At 49.5% G+C, this 23716-nt stretch overlaps 1 protein-coding gene across 2 annotated transcripts in view; it reads left to right on the top strand.

Annotated features, from left to right (window-relative positions):
* SEMA6C (semaphorin 6C) overlaps positions 1-18789 on the top strand; it is a 112624-nt gene extending 93835 nt beyond the window's left edge. For both annotated transcript variants that reach the window (XM_084824156.1, XM_084824158.1), the window contains one exon: positions 15140-18789. In XM_084824156.1, coding sequence (XP_084680282.1) covers positions 15140-16395 — 1256 coding nt within the window. In that variant the 3' untranslated portion in view covers positions 16396-18789. The remainder of the gene's footprint in view (positions 1-15139) is intronic.
* Positions 18790-23716: the final 4927 nt, after the last annotated feature.

Below are 23716 nucleotides of genomic sequence, written 5' to 3'. Positions count from 1 at the left end.
GAGTTATGGACCAGTTTTTCACGGGGGGGGGCGGGATTTGTGCTATTTCACATTAGCACTAGTGTGCATTAATGCTAATGCGCATTGGCACCGACTCACATTAACAAATGTGCATTTGCGCAAATGTGCATTATCGTTAATGCGCATTATCGTTAATGCGCATTATGCACATCCCCATGCTGGCTGGGGAATGCTGGGAGTTGCAGGACTTTTTATCTGTCTAAACATGCATAGGATGGCACCATTAATTTATCTGTTTTTTTTCTGCGCGGTTTCCCTGTTCGGTGCATGGGAAAGCACAATAAAGCCACTGGGAACAACCTTTTTTAAAAATAGGGGAGATTATAAACATAGGCAAGAACTGGGGATCAGAAGAGTGGCTGGCCCGTGGTGCTTACTCATGAGTAGATCCGCTGACTGGGAAGGGCACCAGCCTATCACTTGCAATTGAAGGCAGAAATCCTTCCTTATCAGCAGGAACCTACTCATGAGTAGGATGGATAGGGATTTTGTTTGCTCCAGTTTTTGATAAAGTCTTACCAAAATTTGCAGATTTCTCCGTAAACGGGATGGCAAGAGCTTGAGATTTTAAAACAAAAAATGAAAGCGAGCAAATGCAGTTTTGAGCACTTAGCTCTTACAAATCTGACTTCGGATCCTTATTTATTTATTTGTTTGTTGCATTTTTACCCTGCCTTTCTACCAGTAAGTGGCACTCAGGGCAGCCATCAACAGTAAAAGACAACGTTTAAAATAAAAACATAATTAAGGGAGCAATCCTATGGCTGCTAGTCAGCGGCTAAATGGCCATAGGATATGTGGTTTTCCATGAACCGACCTTCCCCCCTTCTGCGCTGCCTCGCAGGCAGCATGGAATGGCCCCAAGTTCTGCACTCGGAAGAGTAGCACAGAGCGGCCAAAATGGGGCATTCCGGGGCAGGGAAGGTGGAAATGCCAGTACGACACATCCCATGTGTCAACCGGCAGCCTCCTTCCTGGCTCCGCCTTCCCGCAGCTAGACAGCCAAAGTCGGCTATCTAGCCGCAAATGCAGGGCAGGAGAAGCGGCCACCTATCCCCATAGGATTGCACCCTAAAACAAAGAACAAATATATTGCAAACGCAATTAAAAAACACAACAATAAAAGGATAAAAGTGGCTCTCCCACACTGGAGGCATTCAAGACGAGGCTGGACAGCCATCTGTCGGGGATGCTCTGTCTTGGATTCCTGCACTGAGCAGGGGGTTGGACTCGACGGTCTTGTAGGCCCCTTCCAACCCGATTATTCTGTGATTCTACGATTCTATGAAAAGTGCCCAACCCGGCAGACCAGCTTGCATGCCAAAGGCCTGCCTCGTTTTTCCTGATTGGTTCCTCACCTTTTAACAGCTACATGGCAGGAAGGTGCATCATGGCAATTTGAGCAGTGCAGATGGGTAAGAGTCTTATTTTTTGTTTTGCTTAAAAAAAAAAAAAAACCCTACCCGATTTTGCAAATTTCTTCATAAGCAAGATGGAACGATCTTGAGATTTAAAAGCCTTCGAATGCACGAGAAAGCAAAATGGACAGGTTCGTCCATGCCTACTCGTGGGTCGGTGTTGTAGCCCGCTGACTTGGCAGCTTTATTTGCAGGCGATTCCCGGCGTGGGTCTCCCATAATATTGGGCAGTATACGTGCGTGAGGCCCCGCTCTCAGCTTTGCTACGGGATTCACTTGGGAGAGGACTTTGGGGCCAATCATCTTGCAGCCTTACTTTTCCCATCTGTATATTGGGAAGGATCATGTCCTCCTTTGCATTCTTGCTGTATGGGTGAAAGTCCATTCCCCCTTAGATGGCAAAGCTGGAGGAAGACGTGGCAGGGCAGGGTTGTGGTGGGTGGGTGGGGGAACAAACAAGCCTTCCGTGATAGGAAAAATAGCACAGGCAGAGAGGAGAGAGAGTGGAGAGTGAGAGGCTCCCGAGTGGAAATAGCTCTTAAGAGCCGAGCCATTTGGGGGAATTAGGCATAATGCATATTGCAAGGAGATGGGCAGCTTTTTGGCAGGGGACGAAATAGCCCTCAAATTGCAGCAAATCTCCTCAGACAGCTGCAGATGGAGCAAAAGGACAGGGAGGGAGTTATGCAAAGGCAACTGTCCCCTTCCAAACAACCAGAAGAAACAAACTGGATTTTGCATTTCCATTTCAGAAGGAGATCTGCCAGGTGCACCTTGCGTGCATCCCGTTCCACCACACCAGTGGTGGCATCCAGTTTGGAACAGGTTCCACAATCCAATGTGAGGCCAGGTCACTCTGTGTATGCTCAGAGGCTTCCTCCAGTGCAGGAGGGGGTTGGGGCTAAAGATTCGCTGTGGGTCAGCGCAGCCGTGCCCCCAGACTGCACAAAGAGCCCCTTCGCAAGCTCAGAGGCCTCGAGGGAAGGAGTGATTTCGCTGCTGCACAGCATCCCAGAGCCGTTCTTTTATTGTGTTCGTTCAATTTGTATCCAGGCCTGGATGTCTCACGGTGCCTCAAGGTGGCTCATAACAATAGAAATAAAAGAGAAAGGAGCCATTGAAACCAATGTCAAAAGCAGAGTGCGTGTAACTCAGCAGTCGCATCAATAAAACCTTGCTAGGGATATACGAGGAGCATGTTTTTTTTTGGGGGGGGGTGTTTCTGGACCACACTTAAGTCTTGGTTAATCTGCCCATTCCAATTTCTCTCCATTTCTCATTTCTCCAATCTGAAGTTTGTTTTGTCCCAATTTTGCACCTGTTTGGAACGGAGAGATTTTTAGGATCACCCCAAAATTCGTATAAGTTTTTGGCCATGTTTCTCCCAATATCTGCAACTTTACAAGCAGGTTTCCCTAATTTAATACATTTTTGTATATTATTTTCCCCAAAATATGCATTGCTGTGTGCACTTTTCCCCTGTTTTTGTACATGTGTACATGGTTTTTGACTGGAGAGCTGCCTTGCAAAATTTAGCAAATTTCGGAGGACAGCATTTCAGTTTTACATCTCAGCTCAAAAGTGCAGAATTAGGTGAGTTTGCATTACAATGCAAAGCGAACAAATTTCTCCCCCAACCCCGGGATGCGCTGTCCCTGTAGCATGCTATTTCTGAAAGGAGTCCAAACAGTCCCCAAACACTCCTGCCTAATCTGGGCCCAAGTTAAAATAAAACAGATGAATCTGTTGGGTGTAAATTTGCAGTTGCCTTCTCCAGCAGAAACTAGATGTGACTAGAAATACACCAGAATGTGAAATAGACTGTGAGTTATAGTGAGCTGAGACAGGGGTGTCGCTGTGAGGTATTTGGGGTTTGGCCTAACTTCCCTTTTTTGCTAGGAACTAAGCTTTAGAACAGACATTTCAATCTTTTAGAATGGGAGAAAAACTGAACAAAAGCCAGGAAACCATCAAACCATTGGGGGGGCGGGGCCGAGGAAGGGGTGTGGCCATCTGGGAAACCTCCGAGGGCCAGATTTGGAACCCCATCCCAAGGTTCTGCATCCCTGACATATATACGCTCCAATGAAAGTTTAGTGGTGGCTCATTTTTAACTTGATTGCACAGGAGTAAAGAAACCTGCCTGTCTTCTTCTTCTTTTGACACTGACCTTAAACAGCAGTGGTTAACTTCTGCCCACCACCATGAGGACTAGAAACCTATTTAGGAAATGGAAATCAAAACCTGGGGCAGCTAGTTTTAGCATCTGTACAAGCAGATTTCCTCTCTGTCTGTCTCACATACACACACACGCACACACGCCAGAGTAGTGTAGAAATAGCACAGAGCTTGGCTGAAAGCAATGCTACAGGTTCCCCGCTTACCGAAGAGTTGAAAGCAGTTAGAAAGAGGGATCATGGTAGATGGATGTACACTCATCCTACTTTTATCTCTGGTTCAACAGAGCTGGAGGTTTGGGGGTTGTGCCTAAAACCTGCATGCCCTGTTGGATAAGGTACTTAGGGATGGGCAGATTCTCTACCTTCTGGTCCATGGGGAATCCGCCCGCAGTGGGGAGGCGATGCATTCCTCCCGCCGGAATCCTCTTTGGCCAGCTCCGCTCTGCAGCGATTCCGCCAGCCAGCTCTGAAGCGCCAGCAATACGGCCGCCATGCCGTATCGCTGGCTGAAGGGGACTTGACTGCGGACGCAAATGGCTGCAGTTAGCTTAAACTAAGACCTTTACAGCCGCAAATGAAGTCCTGGGCGCCGTTTGCATCCGCAGTCGGTCCCTTCAGCTAGCGATACGGCATGGTGGCCGTATCACTGGAAATCCGGAGCTGGAGCATCCAGCCGAAGAGGATTCCACAGGGAGGCGGAGGTAAGCGTTTCGTTCCGCCACAGACTCCAGGGGGCTGGATTCTTTCGAATCCAGCCTCATTGGAGTCCGTCGCGGAATTCTCTGCCACCCCTAGACGTACTACAGTCATGCAAAACAAAAACTCTCTGTTTCCAGCTATCTTAAAAAGAAGAAACACACACACACACTAGCCTTTGGACTCATTAGGGTCTGGAAGATGAGGAAAGTGTGTGAGTATGCATGTCTGGGTGTGTCCGTCCTGGTTAGCCCCTGCCAGCCCCACTTTTCAAAATCTTTTTATTAAGCAGCCACACACATAAAACAAGCAGACATGCAGCACAAACGAAATGTCAGTGCAGTTGGAGGACGACTTGCAAAGAGCTGGGTCTCCCCTGCTCTCCTTATATTTAAAACGAGGAAAGGACCGGGGCCCACAAATGACTCTAAAGGAATGAAACTCCAATCCACACACGCCTGACCCACCCCGCAAAACCCACGGTTGGAAAAGTTCCATAGTTAATGAGTTTGTAGTGTTCTTGCCAAAAGTCAAATGTGTAGTTGGTTTTTGTTTTGTTTAGTTTTTTTCCACCTGCTTAATGTTAAATCTTCCATTAGGCTTGTATTATTTAATTCCGCCAACTGGTCTTTTGCAGGGGAAAATGGGCTCTGTGTTTGTGTTCACTTTTTGTATGTTTTTGTTGTTTTCTTTATATTTTCATTGTTTACTGGAATCTACTTTGTGGGTGGAAAGAAACCTATGAACGCAAATATTAATTGTGTGTGCAGTGTGTGTATACACATTTAAAACGCAAGCAGAGTTCTTAAATACTCCAACAATAACTTGAGCATGGGCTGGCTGGCTGGCTGGGATGATGGGAGTATTAGTTCAATCCACCTGGAGCTGTTTGAGAGGGGCTGGAATAAAATTATTATTAATAATAATAGTAATAATAATAAATTCTTAGACACCTTTCTCAAAAGAGATAACAAAATTAAAACATACGAAATGTAAAACAGCTAAAATCAATTATGCACTAAAATACAACACCCCATAAAACAACTAAAATGTCTGTGACCGCCCTAAGCAATTCAAGTGATGCAGTAAAACAAAGCCCCTCACATGTCGTCAAATGCCTGGGAATGAAACTATTCATTCTGTGCAGACATGAGATTTCCTGTCTTGCTTGGGGAAGAGAGAGAGTGTATCCGAAGGGATTGGTGGTTGCCTTTCCTTTTTCTGAAAATGTGGAGTGCGTTAAAAGCAACTCCATGATCATTTCTACATTCGAGACACAGCTGGATGGATCCATCATAAAGCAACAGTGTGCAATGTGGGGGTGAGGAAAACGGGGAGGCGAAATCCCACTTCCTCTTTTTGTTCAGTAGAGATCCCCCTCCCAAAAAGAGCACCCCCAAAATTTGAGAAAGGCAAACAAAATATTACCCCAGAGCTACGGGATTTCATATGAGCGATTGCGTATAACATTTGAGGTTTGCTGCAACTTGAATTGGTTCCAGGCCTCCAAAAGTCACCGTCTGCACTGTTCCTTCTCTCAGGACCAAGAAATAAATTCTTGTTTTATAGAGGAAGTGGTGAGTTGAGGTGAAGGTGAGGGCGGGGGGGGGGGGGTTTCCAGGGGGAAGAAACGAAATTCATCCAGAAGGGCAATTGCTAAAGATCTCCCCTCCTTCCCCGTTCCTGCCCCACGTCCACCAGCCCGAAAGCTGGATTTATGTGGGACAAACAGAATTTGCAAACCACACTTCAAAAACAGCTAGGAGTTATTTATCATTGATGCAAAGTTAATGATGGGTTCAAGCCATTGCAAAAAATCACCCGATCCTCCCCACCACCACAAATGATTGAATGGGAAGTGTTTGTGTGTGTGTGTGTGTGTGTGTGAGAGAGAGAGAGAGAGAGAGAGAGAGAGAGAGAACCAGTCCACCATCAAATGCTTTCCAGGTTTGATTTACTGCTGTTAGTGGATGTTTAAATTTGTATATCCCTTGGGGGGGGGGGGGATTCCCAAAGAAGAACCCCTTCCACCAGACAAAGTATTTTTAGTTGCTTGTATACAGCAGCACCTGTGTGCATGGCAGCTTACAATGTACAAGACGGGAGGTCCCTGCCCCAAGGAACTTACAATGTATCATTGGGGAGATACCAGGGGATGGGGGAAGGAAAGGAGGCAGGGAGAAGCGCAAGATGAGATTGGGTTTATTCCAGATAAAGGTGGTATACAGGGAGGGATAGGCGAATGAACAGTGTTCAGGATCGCCTGGAATTCTCCAGATATTGGCCTGCCACTCATATCATGCCCGATTCCCGTTTGCTCCGAGCAAACAGGAAAATTGCACAAATTGAGCAGCACTCAAACGTGAACTTTGAGCAAATTTCCTCCATAGATTGAAGTGAGGCTTATTCAGCCTACAAGGGCAATTTGTGCAAATTAGGAAATTTGCACAAACTGAACAGGAAGAGTTGTGCAAATTGAACGCGAGCACATGTTTGGCGATTTATGAACGTGTGCGGGGGATGTGTGCGGGGGACATGTGCTCACAATCGCATTCGGAGTGGCGAACTGGGCATGCTGGCATGTTTTGCAGGCAAAACCGAAATTCTCATACATCCCTGGATACAGGAACTAGAAGGATTGTGCCAAAGGCTTCATGGCAAAAAAAAACAGAGGGGGGGATTTTGAGGAGGGATTTGAAGCAAATAAAAGAGGGGGCATCCCTTGAGTGTTCTGAAAAGGAAGGCCACAGGTGTAAGGAGTAGCAGGGGAGAAAAGGCAAGGGATAGGTTGGGGGTGCAGAAACTTAGGCCCGTGGGCCAAACCTGGCCCGCTTGAGGTCCCAATCCAGCACTCTGGGGGTTCCTCAGATGGCCAGGCCCCCTTCTCCCAGCCATGCCTCCTTTCCCTGAGCAATCACCCTTTGGCAGCTTCCTGGCTTTGGCAGTAAGTGCTTTAAGCTAAAACAGGCTGGTATTTGGGGGGCCGCCCCTACTGCCTTTGGCTCCGCCCACTGCTAACTACGGCCCCCGAGAGTTTCTCTGAAATGGAATCCAGCCCTCAGGCTGAAAGAGGTTCGACACCCCTGGGACGGGTCTATGAAAGCTTAAATGAAATGTCCACGCCCAGGGGCAGTCAAACTCTTGAGTACCCGACGTGGCAAACAGTTCCAGGTGAGGATGTTGCCTTCATGCCCTGCTCGTGATCCTCCCCTTGCGGTGCCCAGTTGAGCCCTGTTACAAACGGGATGCTGGTCCAGGAAAGCTGCTGTTCTTAGTCATGAATTAAGAATGGATGGAGAGCGTATAGAGGCAATCTACCTCTGAAGGTAGCTGTTCCCTTCATGCCTCGCTTATGGGCTTCCTGGAAGCATCTGGCTGCCCACTGTTGGAAGCAGGATAGTGAGGTAGGCTAGATCCCACAGGGCTCTTTTTGCATAGCTCACAATTTATTCAACAAAACCCACCACTCATTGTTAGTAGACAGGGCTGTCTCTTAATATTTTCACTACCAAAGTAGCCTCTGAGAAGAAATTAGTTTGCCCTTAACTCTCTGCCCTGCAGCTCACAATTGGTCCTGACAGATTAATCAACTAACCTGTAGTTGATTAATCCAACAACTTAAATCACAGGGCGGGGCGGTTCTTTCTTTTATTAAGCTTCTGGGTTTTTTAGCTAGAATGCCAGCTTTGGAACGTTTGATCACCGGATTTAAAAAATCCCCTTGCTTTTTTTATTTTTTGCCGTCAACTTTCCCCTCCCCATGTAAAGTTGTTGTGTTGTTTTTTTAAAGGAAGCATTTGACAGTTTCCGTGGAGTCCTTTCTTTCATTTGTTGTTTTTTTCCGTGGGAAGTGATTTTGTTTTTCTCTCTCTTTTTTGTGCTCAACAAAACGAAGGGGTTTTTGTAACTCCTGTGAGCTAACAAAATCCCACTCCCCCCGACGGCCGCTTTCTTTGTTCCATCTGTGGAAAAAAATTCTGGCGCAGATAGGAAAAGCGTCCTTTTGTCCGCAGACCCCTGAAGAACACAGCAGATACAGATTGTCGAGCTGAGTGGCAGCAGAGTTGTGTTGTCCGCAGGAAAAGAAATCTCAGGAGATTTCCTGCTCTCCTTCTCCTGCCCCCATGCTTGCTTATGTAGGGGGTGGGGGCGGATGAAGCCCCAAAGGAACTAAGCAGGGGGAAGAAACAACTTAGAAAGATAAATGTCCTGGAACAAGGGATGTAATTTAAAACCTGGGATGGCCCTGTTGTCCCATTGCTCTAGGCAATGGACTTGTAATGGATTGAAGATGTTTAGTGATGGGGCGTGATTTCTCTCCCTGTTGCGAATGCACTTTCTTTGTTATGGGTTTTGGGGGTGGAGGGGAGAGACCAGGTAAGGACTTGCAATATCTGCCCCTGCCCGTGGCTTGCAGTACTTCTTGATGCCCATGAAGGTACCCTACACCTCTCATGTGCATGATGCATACATGGGGTGTGTGTGTCTGTGAGAGAGAGAGTGTGTAGGGATGGGTGAGCGCGTGATGTTCCAGTTCGCCGAGATTCTCCAAACACCCGCTCTCCTCGGGTTATGTCCGCATTTGCCCCCGCTGTTCGTTTTGCCCAAGCAGGGGAAATTGTGCAAAACGGACCGCTACCAAAAGGTTGCCGAAAGAAATTCCAAATGTGCACAAATGTCCAAAACTGCACAAATTTCCCCCCTAGAACCAAGTCCCGCATTTTGAGAAAGTTGTGCATTTCTCAAGTATGCATCTTTCGAATGCAGATGCCAGTTTGGGAATTCGCAAACACTTTCGGAGAAGACTGCACTCCGATTCGTGTTCAGGATTGTGAGCGGTGCATTTTCGAGTGATATGAAACCGAAGCAAGATTCTCATACATCCCTAAGTCGGGGGGGGGGGGGAATGAGATTGAGGGGGGCAAGGGAGAGAAAGAGTTTGTTGTTTAGCATGTTGGTGCTCAGACCACTGCCTTGGATTCAATCTCTTGTCCTTTGCCACGCCTCCCATGGCAGCCATTTTGTGGTGGTACCCAGGACACTTTCTCACATTGCCAAGTGTGCCCCAGGCCCAAAAGAGACACCTGCCCTGAGCTACAGTGCTTGGACATTTTTAGTTTAGAGAAAAGACAATGATGTTGCGGGTGGAGGGGGAGTGGCGGCATGGGCCTGTGGATAGAGAGGTGGATAGAGACAAGTTTTTCTTCCTCTCCCATAATGCTGGAATTGTCAGAATTGCCTAGTGAAATTGGCTGTCCAAAGGTTAGACACAAGAAAGTCGTCCTTCACATGATGTGGAAGTAATATGTGGAATTTGGTGCCAAGACATGTAATGATGGATCAAACGAATTCATGGAGGAGGACAGTCAATCAATGCCTCTTAGCTATGCTGGGTAATGGAACCTTCATGTTCAGAGGCAGTCTATCTCTGGAGACAAGAGGAGGGCTGTTTCCTTCTAGCCTTCCTTCTGGGCTTCCCAGAGGCACTTAGCTGGCCGTGGCATGCCAGGCTAGAGGAGCCAGCTTAGTCCAACCAGTCAGGGCTGCTCTCAATATGGTGCCTTGCTAGAACCCTTGCTCTAGAACAGACTTCCCCACATGGGTGCCCGCCAGATGGGCTGGATTACACGTCCCATCATCCTCAGCCAGCATGGCTATTTTGAATATTTGGGAATGATATTGCAAGCATGGGGAGGGGGGAGCACGGTCCGGATCAGTATGGCAGCGGGGGGAGGGTTAAAACCCCTTCCCACTGCCACATGAGGGTCCCGATCTGAATCAGGGCCCTTGTGCTTACTCTGGAGTAAAAGGGGAAGTCACGTGTGCTTTGGATATTTGCTCCTTTGAGGTTTCTTGCAGGGAGGGGAGGGATTTAGTTTCCAAATTAGTCTTGCCTGGGTTAGATATTGGGGTCGGGATGAGAGAGGGAGCCAAGAGGAGACTCTTGTTTCTGCACCCAAATTTGGAAAGGGAATAGAGACAAGAGGTCAGCAGCTGGAAGGCCTGCCATTGGGGCCAAACCCTGGCCCATTCAGCGCTGCGGACTGCCCCTCCCCAACCTGCTGGCCAGATGTGGAGTTCTCTGTGTAGCAAGAGAACGCCGCAGCAAGGCTTTCTGGGTGACTGGGGCCATGATCTTGGCCTGGCACCTGGCTGATTCTGAGTGTCTCCCTAGTTGCCGACCGGCGTCCCAGAGGTAGGGAGAAAGAGAATAAATTTGTACAGGCAATGTTGGTGCAAGCCATCGACTCTGCACCGCCAGCCCTCCCGCACAGTGTGGTGAATGCGAGCGCTTGGGGGCGCGTGGCCAAGGGTGTGAGTGGTGCCCTGTCCTCTGGGGCAGAGTATTTCCTCTCCCCCCCGTTGCATCCTCATTGAGCAGGACCAGTGGCTGCTGCATGGAAGGGATCCGTCTTCCGCCCTCGACTCGCTGCCCTCGTGATGATAACGCACGTGTCGGGAGGCGGCGGGGGGAGGCAAAACGTCCCTGCTTCCCGCGGACGGCATTTCCCAGCTACTAACTGCATGTGGTTCTGCAGCATGTGAGGACTGGTGGAAAGCCTGCCTGTTTAGCAAATCCTTTTTTAGAAAAATCCTCCCACTGGGGTCTCCGCTACCTCCTGCAAAAGATGTGTTCTTCCCCGGGGGCAGGCAGAGCGGTGCAACCCGTGTTCCAGACATGCACTCCATGTAGATTCTGGTTCAGGAGTTCAGGTGCCCTTTTGCTGACCACAGATATTCCCAAATCCGTGTGTGTGTGTGTGTGTGTGTGTGTGTGTCTCCCCGGGGGGAGGCCAGATGCCATGCGGATGGGCTTGGATAGGAGCCAGCCACTTCCTGGCCGGCCAAGAGTCTGGTTCGAAAGGAGAACGAGCGAGCCTTTTTGCTCTGTGTGTGCCGCCACCGAGACTTGCTTCCAACAGAAACACTAAACTTGAGCAGGATGTGAGTTCTCCCCCACCCCACGCTACTACGGGCTTCCTCGGGGCCTGACCCTTTTCTCCTCTGCTTTTCCCCAGCCGTCTCCCCTTTCTCAAAACAACCACACAAAGCTCTCAAAACATATAAATATTTGTCCCAAACAGCTAAGGCCTATCTTGTTACTGGCCCATCTGGAGTTGGTACCAACGTGTGTAGTCCTCAGAGTTTACACAGAGCTCTTCATCAAGCTCATCTCTCCCCCTGCCCATCCCATGACGATTACTTTATGCCTAAAACACAAACAGGGCTTTATAACAGCAAAGGCAAGTCTCTGCCTCCCAAGAGCTTACAAATTAGAATTCACCCCATGGAAGGCAACAAAGGCAGAGGGAAGAATAGGCGTTCCGTTCCATTCCACCTACTTAGGTTTCACGTCAGCACAGGCGGAGGGTTACAGGATGGCGACAACAACTTGACGAAACCGTCAGTCGGTCAAACGGTTCGGTTTGGGCAAAGTGTAGGGCCAGACGAGGCAGGCATCTGTCTTTGTTGGACGATGCCATCTTCTGGGTAACACTGAGCTCTTTGTGGGAAGACACCCGCTCCCTCTTCTGCAGTATGAGGTGAAGAGCTCTGCGTAACCTGAAGACTGACATACTTGGTTGTCTGCAGAGCTTGAACTGATCGAAGGTGCTTCTTCCCCTGTTTTTTAAAGCAGTTGCCCAGGGAGAGGGGAGCAGGAAGACATAATAAACCAAAGGCCATGATCCACATGCCAGTGAGGAACACTACACAGAAACCATAGCTATCTCTCATCCATCTTTAATATTTTTCTTCTCATTTTTTTCAGTCCTTTATTTAGGTCTTTATCCTTTCTCCCCACCCCCCCGCACCCCTTTTCAATTTTCCCATCTGGTTTTTTTCTTTATTCCTTCTCTCCTACTTGACTTTTTCCCCTGCCACCAACGAAAAAAAGCCCGTTTTATTCTTTTTCCACATTTTTAATAACAAACCAGTCAATGCCTTGATGAGTTTTCCTGATAGTCTAAGTCTAGAAGGCAAAAAATCTGGCCCAGAGCAGCTGCAAGACTCTTGGCTCGATCTTTGTCTCTTATTCTGTATTAATTTAAAGCATCTGAGTTTTTCAACTCAGGCACTTTAAAAATCGAAAAACATAAATCTCAACCCTGCTTTCTCCTGCCGTTATATTAATATTCTAGCCTTCCAATAGAACGTGGCCCCTGAATTTGCATGTGTAGCCAAATATTACCAGTGGAAATGTAAAACAATGATGAACCTTTGAGCATGTACAGAATGCCTCTCTCCCTTTCCTGTGCCTCACACTCATCTCTACATACACACACATACACATGCTTTTACCACACAGACATAGGCTGCAATCTTAATGTGTACCCACTTACCTGAAAGTAGGCCCCATTGAATTCAATTGCACTTACCTCTGAGTAGACACGTATAGGATTGCACTGCTAATAAATGATCAGCCCATTCTAGGGCAACATTTTGGCTTGCTGGAATTATTAACACAGCCAAGCACAGAATCTAGCTTAAATATTAGAATTATTGAGTTGTTGAGTTCAGACTCCAAAAGCTCCCACAAAGCTGGAGGACCAAAAATAATTAATAAAATATGTCATGGGGGGGTTTCCAATAAAAGGAACTATTAATAAAAATAATTCTATTTTAGTCCCATTAAAACTGCAATAGAAAGGGCACTAAAGATCTTTTCTATATAACCAAATCTTACAGTGAAATTAATAGCAATAACTAGTGTGTAATGTTGTATTGCAAAGCTGTAGATCCTGCCCATTTATTATTTTTTGGAGACCTAGGTAAGCGAGTTTAATTTTATAGAGCGTACAGTGAAAATAAAGATTTTTTTTTTATTAACTAGTAATATAATATATTATTTCTGGCTCATTAAAAGTGCTATATAAATGACCATTTTATAGAGGTACCTTCATAACTGTTTCAGTGAACCACTTTCTTTAAATTAGTGTTTTTATTATGTCATTGTACCGTTCAGGCTGTTCAGAGGTGTCTAAAGAGAAAAAAGAAGAGGGGGGAACCCTGCAAAAGGCCTTTTTAATCTGCCACGGGGTTTCACGGCCGTTCTTCCAGTGCCCCGCACATGTTTTTCACCACTCGTGCTAACAAGTTTCTCATTTGCAAGTTTTCCATTTGCAGCCCTCTCTTACATGCCTGTGTAAAGATCCCCCCCCCCCCGTTAAAACAAATTGGGACTCCGTTGTGTACCGGAGTCAAACCGCAGGGACGAACTTCTAAAGAAGAGGAGCAGAATTAGCTTGGGGGGGGCTGGACTGCCTCCCATCAGGCCCTCCGTGGGTCAAATGGAGGAACCCATGGTTCTGCTGACTGGATTGGGCAGCCTAGGGGCTGGGGGGGGTGCACCCCTTTTCTAAAAGCTAGGGTGGTAAGGAGCAGTGGTTGGCTTTTGTCAAGAGAGGCGCTGGGGCTCAGAAGCTCTGCCCAGAATGAAGCCCCCGCGCCTTAATTCCTGTCGTGCGGAACTGCTTTGCAGTTAGAGGCGAAGGGGAAATACTCGGCGCATGCTCAGGGGTCCTTCGCTTAAATGCCCACTCCTCGGAGAGGGGTGGCCAAAGGTGGGAGGGGCAGGCCTAAATGGGCGTGGCGAAAGGAGACAAGGGCCAACATTTAGCCACCCCTGAGAGAGGCCGTGGCTCACGTTACTGGCACGGTTGTTGGGATGAGAAAGGTTAAGGGGCGAAAAGCTGAAACAGTCACTGGGTGAAGCCCAGATCTGTGCACTGCATAGCCAGTGTGGTGTGGAGGTTGGAGTGTTGGGCTGGGACTCGGGAGACCCGGGTTCTAGTCCCCTACTCGGCCATGAGGTGCACTGCATGACTTTGGGCCAGTTTGCACTGTCACGGCGGCTGAAACAAGCCACCATGCATGCCGGCCAGGTTTCTCCAATTACCCATGCAGGCGTGGCTTGGCGTGTCATCTGAACCTGGACAGCAAGGCTTGTTTGGGGCAACCCTCAAGGAACCCAACAACGGTCCAACATGTGCAGGGGCCGTGACAAGCCACAGTGACTTGTTTCTGCCGCCGTGATCGCGCAAACCGGGCCATTGACTCCCAGTCTTGCCTACCCCACAGGGTTGTTGTGAGAATAAAATGGAATGGTGGGGGACCATGTCAGCTGCCTCAGGTTCCTTGGAAGAGGAAAAAAGGCAGGAAAGAAATGTAGTAAGAGAAAATCAAACAATAAAGCCAGGAAGTGGGAAGTCAGATTCCCCAGTGATTTTTTTCCCACCTTAAGACTTGGCCACCACTTAAAATGAGGGCTGCAGCATTGCGGCTACAATCCGAGACTCACTTACATGGGAGCAAGCCCGCTGAACTCTGTGGGCCTTGCTTCGGAGTCTAGGGTTGGGCTGTCAATGGCACTGCTCCTCCATGAACGCGCGAGCGAGCAGGAGATGCCTTTGGGGCTTTGCGTTGGCCACGGAAAGATCGGCGCGATCTCCCGACGTCAACCGGTCTGGTGGGCTTCATCCGCCAAGGCCAGACGAGCAAAACCCACCCTGCTGGACCTGCTGGCACCACATCCTCTTCCGCTCCTGTTGACCATCTCGACTTCATTGCCCGGCCCCGACTTCCATCCATCATTCCATGTCATTGCTGTTCTGTCCTTCCATCGCTATAAAATTCTGTTCAGCGGCGACGACAAAAGCCAGGCCCAGACCATCTGAGACGGGCCACTAGTCCTGCATCGAAACCCGTGTTTGCTCCCTGGCGTGCCGTAGCGTTCTTTTCGAGCAGGCGGTGTTCAAGGAGCGTGGGCGCTCGGGCGGCGGGTTCCACGCTCTCATTCTCTTTCTGTCTGTCCGAACGTTTTAGGGGTGAGGCAGGAATCGGAGGGGAAAGACGGCGCCAAGACGGTCCATTTCACTTTCCTGATCGGCTGCGTTTTCGTGGCGTTCCTCTTGGGGGCCTTCCTGTCGGGCCTCTTTGTGTCCTGCTACTGCAACCACGCCTTCCAGAAGGGCACGCACGCCGGCAAAGACCCCGAGAATGGCATGCAGCGGCCGCTGTCGCTGCGGAGCCTGGCCAAGATGAACGGCCTGATGGAGAACCAAGCCAAGGAAGGGCTGATGGAAGCGGCCACCACGAAACTGTACACCACCTTGCTCCCCAGCGAGAAAGAGCCGCCCGGCGCAATGGCCAAGGCCGGGGTCAAAGACCACCCGGAGCTGTCCGGCCTGCCCACGCCCGAGTCCACACCCGAGCTCCCGTTGAAGAACATGAAGGCCATCCGCAACCAGTGGGAGAAGAACCAGAACTTCAACAACGCCAAGGAATCTCAAGGGAAGCCTCCGGTGTTCCACACCCCGGTCTCCAGCTCCCACGCCTTCCCATTCCCCAGTGCCATGGCGGTGCCCAGCAGCCTCCACGGCTATGATGCGCCCTTGGTGGGCTACCTGGACGAGAAGAAGATCCCGAACTCGGAGCGGGTCCTGGTGCGCCATTCCCAGTGCTACCTGCCCAAAGGGGTGGAGGTGACGACGCTGGAGGAGCTCCTCAAACACCTCCACGAGGCCAATGGCTCGCCCAAGAAGGTCCTGGGCAGCGCCTCCCTCCATGTCCCTTCCGCCAGCCCCCACCCAGCGGTGTCCTTCGCCAACCGGGTGCAGCCCAAGATCCCCGACGTTGAGAGCGCCCCCTATTACAGCTCGTCGACCTTGCCGCGGGACAGCCTGCCCCGGAGGCTGGACGTTCCCCCCGACCCGCCCCCACAAGCCTGCCTGGAGAAGCCAGGCCGGCACCCCTCTCACAGACACTCGCTCTGCACCGCCCCGAAGCTGGTGAACGTTGGGGGCGGGGGGCTGCTGTTGCGGCACCACAGCCTCAGCCAGTCGGGGCGGCCGCCGCCAGCCCTGCTCACCCGCATGCACTCCACAGGTACCTCGGTGCCCCAGGAAGGCCACCCCGCCATCTTCCTGTCCAGGCAGCACAGCTACGGTGACCAGGTCCCTTTGCCCAGCCACGGCGGCATCAAGCGGTCCATCTCCTTGGTCAAGCCCGGTGTCCCTTCCCAGGCCATGTTCATGCCTTCGTCTCCTCCAGCCCAGGCCTCCGGGCAGTTCAATTACTGAGCCCGCGGGGCAGGAGGCGTGTTTGTCACTTGGACCCGGAGCCGTGCAGCACGGAGCCCGCCACCCCATCATTTGGGATCGTGGGGGGGAGCGCCACCTTTGCCATTTTGGAATGGGAGGCAGCTGTAGGAATTGTTTTCCCGGGGACTGCAAATCCCAGCGTGCCTTGCAACGGGGAGGAGCGCGCACAGAGAAGCGTGGAAGGGGAGGGGAAGCACTGGGTGATCTCGCTTCCCGTTGATGGCTTCCTCGGCCTGTCCAGGCAGCCCAATGACCACTCAGCATCTTGCCAAAGTTTGCCAATTTGCCCTTTTTTCTCATCCTTTTGGGGGCATTTGGGTGGGGGTTAGGGCCTTTGGGGCGACTCTGTGCCCAAATCCCATGCTCACACAATTCAATTATGCAAGTACAGACTTCTGCATCTGTGGAGGGTAAATCCCCCACCCCCATCAACATTTGAAAGTGAGTTATTGGCAAGCCCTTTTTGGTTTTGGGGAGAGGAGATGGATTCAGAAAAGAGGGCAGGTGGGGAAAATAATTGGTAGCCCTATGAGGAGCCGTGGAATTCTGCTGGTTACTCAGTCGCTGCTGGAAGCTGTTCAGTCCCTCGTCTGATCTCTCCCAGTTTTTGGCCCTTAAAGCTCCTTGCTTTGTTCTCTGTCAGCATGAGGACTAGAAGCTTAGCCTTCTAAAAAAAAAAGCAAAACTCGAAAACTGAGCTTTGGAATGTTGAATATTCCACACTTTCTGGGCAAAAGCCCCGAGGGATGGGTTGCTCACACGTTTAGGACCCCTTGAGTCCCTGGTTGAGTTTTTCATCTCATGTTGGCTTTGTTCCTTTCCAAGGTGTACCACGTTCCTCAAAAACGTAGCATTTGCAACAGGCAGGGAGGGCCCAATGTCCAGACCTTGTAAGCTCTGGCTGGGTGCTGTTCTAGGATACCACGTCTTGGCTCTCCAAACGTAGTCGACGGTGTGTCTTTGGTGCTGGCCTGCTTGGGAATGAAATATGGCTTATGGGGCCAGTTTGTCTGCACTTTTTGTTGGGTCTGCAATTCAGTTGTGTGCCTAGTGGTCTCTATGGGCGGAGAAACATGGGCCCCCGAATCACGATTGTAGCACTTCTTTTTTCAAGGCCAGTATATGGCGTCCTCCATTTTGGCCGCCATCTTGGAAATGTGACCTGGAGTCTCTACCGTTGAGGTCTGTTACAGTCTTCCTTGGGGCTCAGTCATGCCCGTGGCCATCCTTGGGAGCGAGGCGTCATCTGCAGAACCCGTCCCCTCTTGGGCCTCCCTGCTTATCGGGCTGCAAACGGCACCTCAACAGGGACCGCAACATGACTTGGAGTCCATGGGGTGCCTCTCTGACAAGAATTCCATACCGTGTAGATCCAACGTCCTTCTGGAGAGGAGAGTGTAGCGCTGAGATTCTCCTGACTCTAAGCCTACCAGCTTCTTTCACCAGATTTCAAACCCCTCTTTCCCGACGTTTTGAAAAGAAGCGTCAAACAGCCTCCCTTTTCATTTCCCTTGCTGGAAGGTTGATGAGGTCAGAATTGTTTTTGCACACTCTTGAGTCCTTGCTCCTGTCTTGCTCCTTCTTCCAATGGTTTTCCCTTCCAAATTATTCCCCCTCGCCAAGAAGAGGGAATTAATTTTGCTCCTTTACTCTCTCCCCAGTACTTTAATTCTGTGTTTTGGTTGTTTGTTTAAAACTCCTGGTTAAGCCCAGCTTTGCAAAGCAGTCCATGCAAGGTACTGGTCGAGAAGAACTTGGGGGGACGTATTTCCAGTCGTTTTGTCCCACGTATACCCATGTTCGTCATTGATGCCAAGGAATGAAGAGAGAGAGAGAGAGAGAGAACACAACTGACTTGCTACCAGTTTGCAAATGCTTTCCAGCTTGGTCGTCTCGAGGTATCCCACTCGCCATAGGCGATCAGGGGCATGTCTGTTGACAAGCTAAGCCCCACCTGTTTTATTTATTAGAGGGGGGAAACATTTTTAAAATTTGTAAGCTTAAAAAGGAGAAAAACAAAAGACACTTTTTATAATCCCAGTTTGGATCTGTTTACATCCAACCCTCAATCTCCCCTCCCGCTGCACCCCCACGCCTTTCATGGGTTTGACTGAAAGCTCAGCCATGGAGGACTGCTCCCTCGGAAGAGATCCAGCGTCACTGTCTCCTTCGGCAGCCCTAGAAGGACTGTTGGTTGCCATCTGCTAGCCCGACGGCAAGAAGACCAGCGCTGCAATAGCCAGTTCCGATGTTCAAAGCACCCGCTGGGGGACGGGCGGGGACGGCTCCTCGGAACACCTTTTAGAAGTATTGTACATAAGTATAAATATGTGTGTATATTTCATGGTTTAACTTCGTATATGAAAAGTTTAGAAAGAAAGAAAGAAAGAAAGAAAGAAAGAAAGAAAGAAAGAAAGAAAGAAAGGGGGGGAAAGGGAGGATTAATCCTACTGTGTAGGGACGGCAAGCTGGTGCTCAGTTCAGTAGCACTGAGAATCTGTAAATTTGGTATGTGGAAGGAGTGCCCCAAGTCGATGCTGGAAATATATATATAATCTCTTTGTGTCTTGAAGAGCTGGGTGTGCGTTTGTTGTTCTTCCATTCTTCCTTTGTTTTCTGGGGTGTTTGGAGCTCTTCTCGGGTGGTTAGTCTGTGATCACCTAAATTGCAACCTCCTGACTAACCCGGTGTCCTCCAGGTATGCTGGATGGCCCTGCTGGTTGTGGATGATGGAGGTTGTAATCCAACACCTTTGAAGGACGCCCAGTTGGGGAAGGCAAAGGAGATGCTGACTGCCACAGATGTGAATCTCAGTTGCTTTCAGACCTCCCAAGGGCAGTAGCCGGGGATTAAGGCCAAGCAAATGTTACAGCTCAGAATGTAAGAAACTCAGACCAAAGGCCCAGTATCCTGTATCTTTGGCTCAGACCAAAGGCCACCAACAGTGGCCAACCAGATGCCCCAGGAAAGCCCACAAGGAGGGCTTAAGCCCCCCCACACACACCTCTTGCCACCCAGCCTTTAGTTTCCAAAGCATATTGCTCCTGACTCTGGAGGCTCCATGCAACTATCACAGTTAATATCCGTTGCTAAACCTCCTCCTCCTCCGTTTGCCTCATCCCAAACTATTTATTTCTTTAGAGTATTTTTTTTTTTAATCTCACTCCTTAGCCAAAAAGTGGCTACGATCATGATTTATGATCAGTAAAACAAGACAGCCCTTGCTTCTGCAGGCTTATAATCTAAAAAGACATGGCACACAAAGATGAAAGGATGGGGAGGGAAGAGGAAAAAATTAAGTGGACCGTCAGCACAGCTGGTAAAGTGGCTCTACTTCCCCTCTTGACTCCTGGGGGCTGGGGGGGCGGCGAGTGGGACAGCCCAACAGGAGCAGGCCCTGGTGTTTCCTTTGCCTGCTCCGGTCTCCTTCGCTTCTCACTCCAATCTCAAAGCCATGTAAGCTAATGGTAATCATCCCATCTTGCGGTGGTGAGTTCTCAAGTGAATTATTGTCCGTTATGTGAAGAAGCGCTTTTTTGTCTTGCCCCAAATCTCCCACTGATCCTTTTCATCAGATGACCCCAACGTTGTAGTGCGGGAGGGGGAAACTAGTAAAACGCTCCCCGCTCTCTAGACTCTACTCATGCTTTTATAAATGGTTTGAAAAATAAATAAGTCAGACAAATGGAGGGTGCCTACAGAGCGAGCGAGCATACAGTACGTGTATACAGAGTGCAATGCACAATCACAAAGTCTAAAAAAAGTCTTTAAAATAGTGAAATGCTGTCCCCTCGTTTTATTAATTCGGGGTCATGGAACCTTTTTCAGCCTTGGGACAAAACTCTATTTCAGGGAAGCTTTGGGGGCTATATTGCAGTGGCAGGTGGGGCAAAAGGCAAGGGGGGGGGCAAAAAAAACTCTGCAGAAGCCAGGAAACCACCCAACTATCAGCAGTTGGGGGGGAGGAAAGGCAGGTGGCCAACCGAGGAACCCCTGAGTTCTGGCCTGGCCCCCCACAGACCTGAGGGTCAACCCCCTGCATGTGCTCTTAAAGCAAAGATGTGGGCATCAGTTAAGTCTGGAAGAATCGATGATGAAATGGTTCCCGGTTGTCCATCAAATTTTCCCATGTTCCGCTTCTGTCCTTGAGTTCTTACGAAGGATCTCAACCCCGCTGTTGTCCCAACAGTCCTGCATTTATGCCGCCCTCCGGCTTAAATCGTGGGCCCTTCCTGACCCTGAGTGCCTGTAGCCACTTCTTGTCTGGGTTTCTCAGGCGCTCCTTGCCACGGTGTTGGCCACGTGGTGGGAATGGGAAGCCTCCGTTTCGGAATCGTGGCCTGATCTGCCTTGGCTGCATCCTCCACCTCCCTTAACATCTGGCCGACCGCTGCATCCTCTGGCACAAAGCTCTTTGTCAGGCTCTTGGATGGATGTCTGGGAGAGCTTCCCCTCTCCTGGCGTGTGTTGACAGTGAGGAGAACGGATGGTGAAACCAGAGTGGCCGTCCGACCTTCGGCTCGTCCTCGTTCTGGCAGACAGATGGCTTCTGTCCCCCCACCCCACCAGGTGGGCTGCTGGGGAAGTGACTACCGCCAACCCGCCGAGGAAGCACCTGATCTCGGCTCTCCAGGCACTCATGGCTAAACCTGCGTTGCTGTTTGTTTGCTAAGGAACACAACAGTTGTGCAAACCACAAAGAGACTTGTTGCATCTTAAAGACAAAAACAGATTTATTATGGGACAGAGGTTCATGAAAGCCAGTGCCTCATAAAAAAAAAGCTGTTAGTCTTCCAGGTGCCACAAAACTCTTTTGTGGGGCTTGTATTATTATTATTATTATTAATAATAATAATAATAATACTATTTCTATACCGCCCAATAGCCAAAGCTCTCTGGGCGGTCTACAAAGATTAAGAACATTAAAAATACAGTATTCAGAGGTTAAAAGCCATTTACATAAAAACACACGAACGGACAATATGCACAAGAGAGCATATCTCTAAACCAACTTCAAACAAGTGATCTCAAGCAAGCAACCATAGCCATGAGACAATCCAAGATCAATTAAAACTCGTCACTTTCAAATGCCTGGGAGAAGAGACAGGTCTTAACCTGGTGCTGAAAAGATAACAATGTTGGCACCAGGCAGGCCTCGTCGGGGCCACGACCGAGAAGGCCATCTCCCTTGTTGCTGTCTCCCGAGTTTTGGGGGTTCAGGGCTACCCTTCCGGAAGTTGCTAATGGGCGTGAAGATGGAGAAGAGCAACGTTGTGAGAGAACTGGTTTGGGTTAAATCAGCAGTGCAGAATCTGAGGCCCGGGGCCAAACACAGCCCTCCGAGATTCCCCAGGTGGTCCCACCCCCTCTCTCCCAAACACCTTTGTGTGGTTTCCTGGTTTCTGTGCAGTTCCCACCCGTTCTGTAAGGTTGTAACGCCTCTCCAAAGGCTCAGTTACCAGCAGGAAGCGCTTTCACCGAAAACACGCTGGTCCCTTTGGCCGCCCACCACAGGAACGGGGCCCCCAAGAGCTTCTACGAAAAGGCATGCGGCCCCCTGGCTGAAAGAAGTTCAACACCCCTGGGTTAAATGTCCAACGCTTGCGAAGCAGACAACTTCTCAGAAGATGTGGCTTGAAGAGCACGGCCGAGTGCCGAAAGGGTAGAGTGTTGCCTGTGTTCAAAGCGTTTCACAGATATGGCCAAAGCCCTCCTGACAACAACCCTTCAAGGTAGGATGGTGTTTATATTATTTATGCTATATGTTTAACCACGCTCTGAGGATCCCCCAAGCATATTATAGTTAGACATTTAAAGCCCAGAACACTGCCTTTAGGCCTCTGGTCAGCCACTGTGTGAACAGAATGCTAAACTACATATTTTATCTTATGTTCTTAAAAAAGTCCCTATAAACCAGCTGATACAACCACACTCTATAATAGCTGAGGCTGGTGGCTCTGGTGTCGGTACGGTGGCGAATCCGCTCCGGATTCATAGAATCATAGAATAGTCGGGTTGGAAGGGGCCTATAAGACCTTCTAGTCCAGCCCCCTGCTCAGTGAAGGAATCCAAGTCAGAGCATCCCTGACAGATGGCTGTCCAGCCTTGTCTTGAAGGCCTCCACTGTGGGAGAGCCCACCGCCTCCCTAGGTAATTGGTACCATTTTCGTATTGCTCTAACAGTCAGGAAGTTTTTCTCGAGGCTAAACATGCCCAGTTCTTTCAGCCTGTCCTCACAGGGCTTCGTTTCCAGTCCCCTGATCTTTGTTGCCCTTCTCTGAACCCTCTCCAGCGTGTCTGCATCCTTCTTAAAGTGCGGTGCCCAGAACTGGACACAGTACTCCAGATGAGGCCTAACCAGGGCTGAGTAGAAGGGAACTAGTACTTCCCTGGATTTGGAAGCTATGCTTCTCTTCATGCAGCCCAAAAGAGCATTTGCCTTTTTTGCAGCCACATCACATTGTTGGCTCGTATTCATATTTCAGTCAGAACCAGTCAGAACCCTAAAAGAGCTATCCAAAGTGAGGCAGCTCTTAAGTGCTCTGAAGGGGTGCTCTGGAGGGGTGCCAGGTGGCCTGATCTAGCTGCCATTTTAATTTCCCACAAAGCCCTCTGCCCCATCGTTCTGGGGCCTTATGAGAAATTAAAATGAGGGGGATTAAAGTGGGCACAGTGTTTTTTGTTTAAAAGATTTACAGGCCAACTGTTGGGGAAGGTCCTCCCAAAGTGATGTACAAAAGTAAAACCGTACTACAATAATATAAATAAAATATCAAAACTGGGCCATTAAAACCAAGTGTCAGCAGTAGGGCCAGCCAAAGATTGGCAGGTGCCGACTCTGGCAAAAGCTGATGGGGAGCTAGCATCCTCCCTTTAAAATGGTTCCTTTCACCCATGTTCCAGTCAAGAATCCAGCCACTGTCTTTTGGACCAGCCTCCATTTCCAAACAGTCTTCAAGGGCAGCCCCAGGGACAACACATTGCAGTAGTCCAAGTGGGACGTTTTGCAGATTGGGATGGTTATGCCCATTCTTACAGATCAGGAAACTCAGGCTAAAAGAGAGCCACTTGCCTCTAAGGTTGTCTAGTGAGTTTGTGGAAGGAGGGGGCAGATTTGCTAGTTTGCATCTCTCATTGGTGATCTCTAGACTACTCTGGCTTTGGACCGGGGAGGTCCTAGAATGAACCTACCCCTTGTGGCTGGCAATGCAAAGCTCTCAGATTTGGGGGGTGGGGTCGGTGCTCTCATTGTACCTTCCCCCTCCCCGAACGTGGAAGAAAGCCTTAATCCCTGAATGTC

Source organism: Heloderma suspectum, chromosome 17, assembly GCF_057233095.1.
Source record: "Heloderma suspectum isolate Gila_16-S chromosome 17, 16-S_ref, whole genome shotgun sequence".
Taxonomy (NCBI): Eukaryota; Metazoa; Chordata; class Lepidosauria; order Squamata; family Helodermatidae; genus Heloderma; species Heloderma suspectum.
Note: the sequence above shows the minus strand (reverse complement) of the source record. Positions and strands in the feature narration are given on the sequence as shown.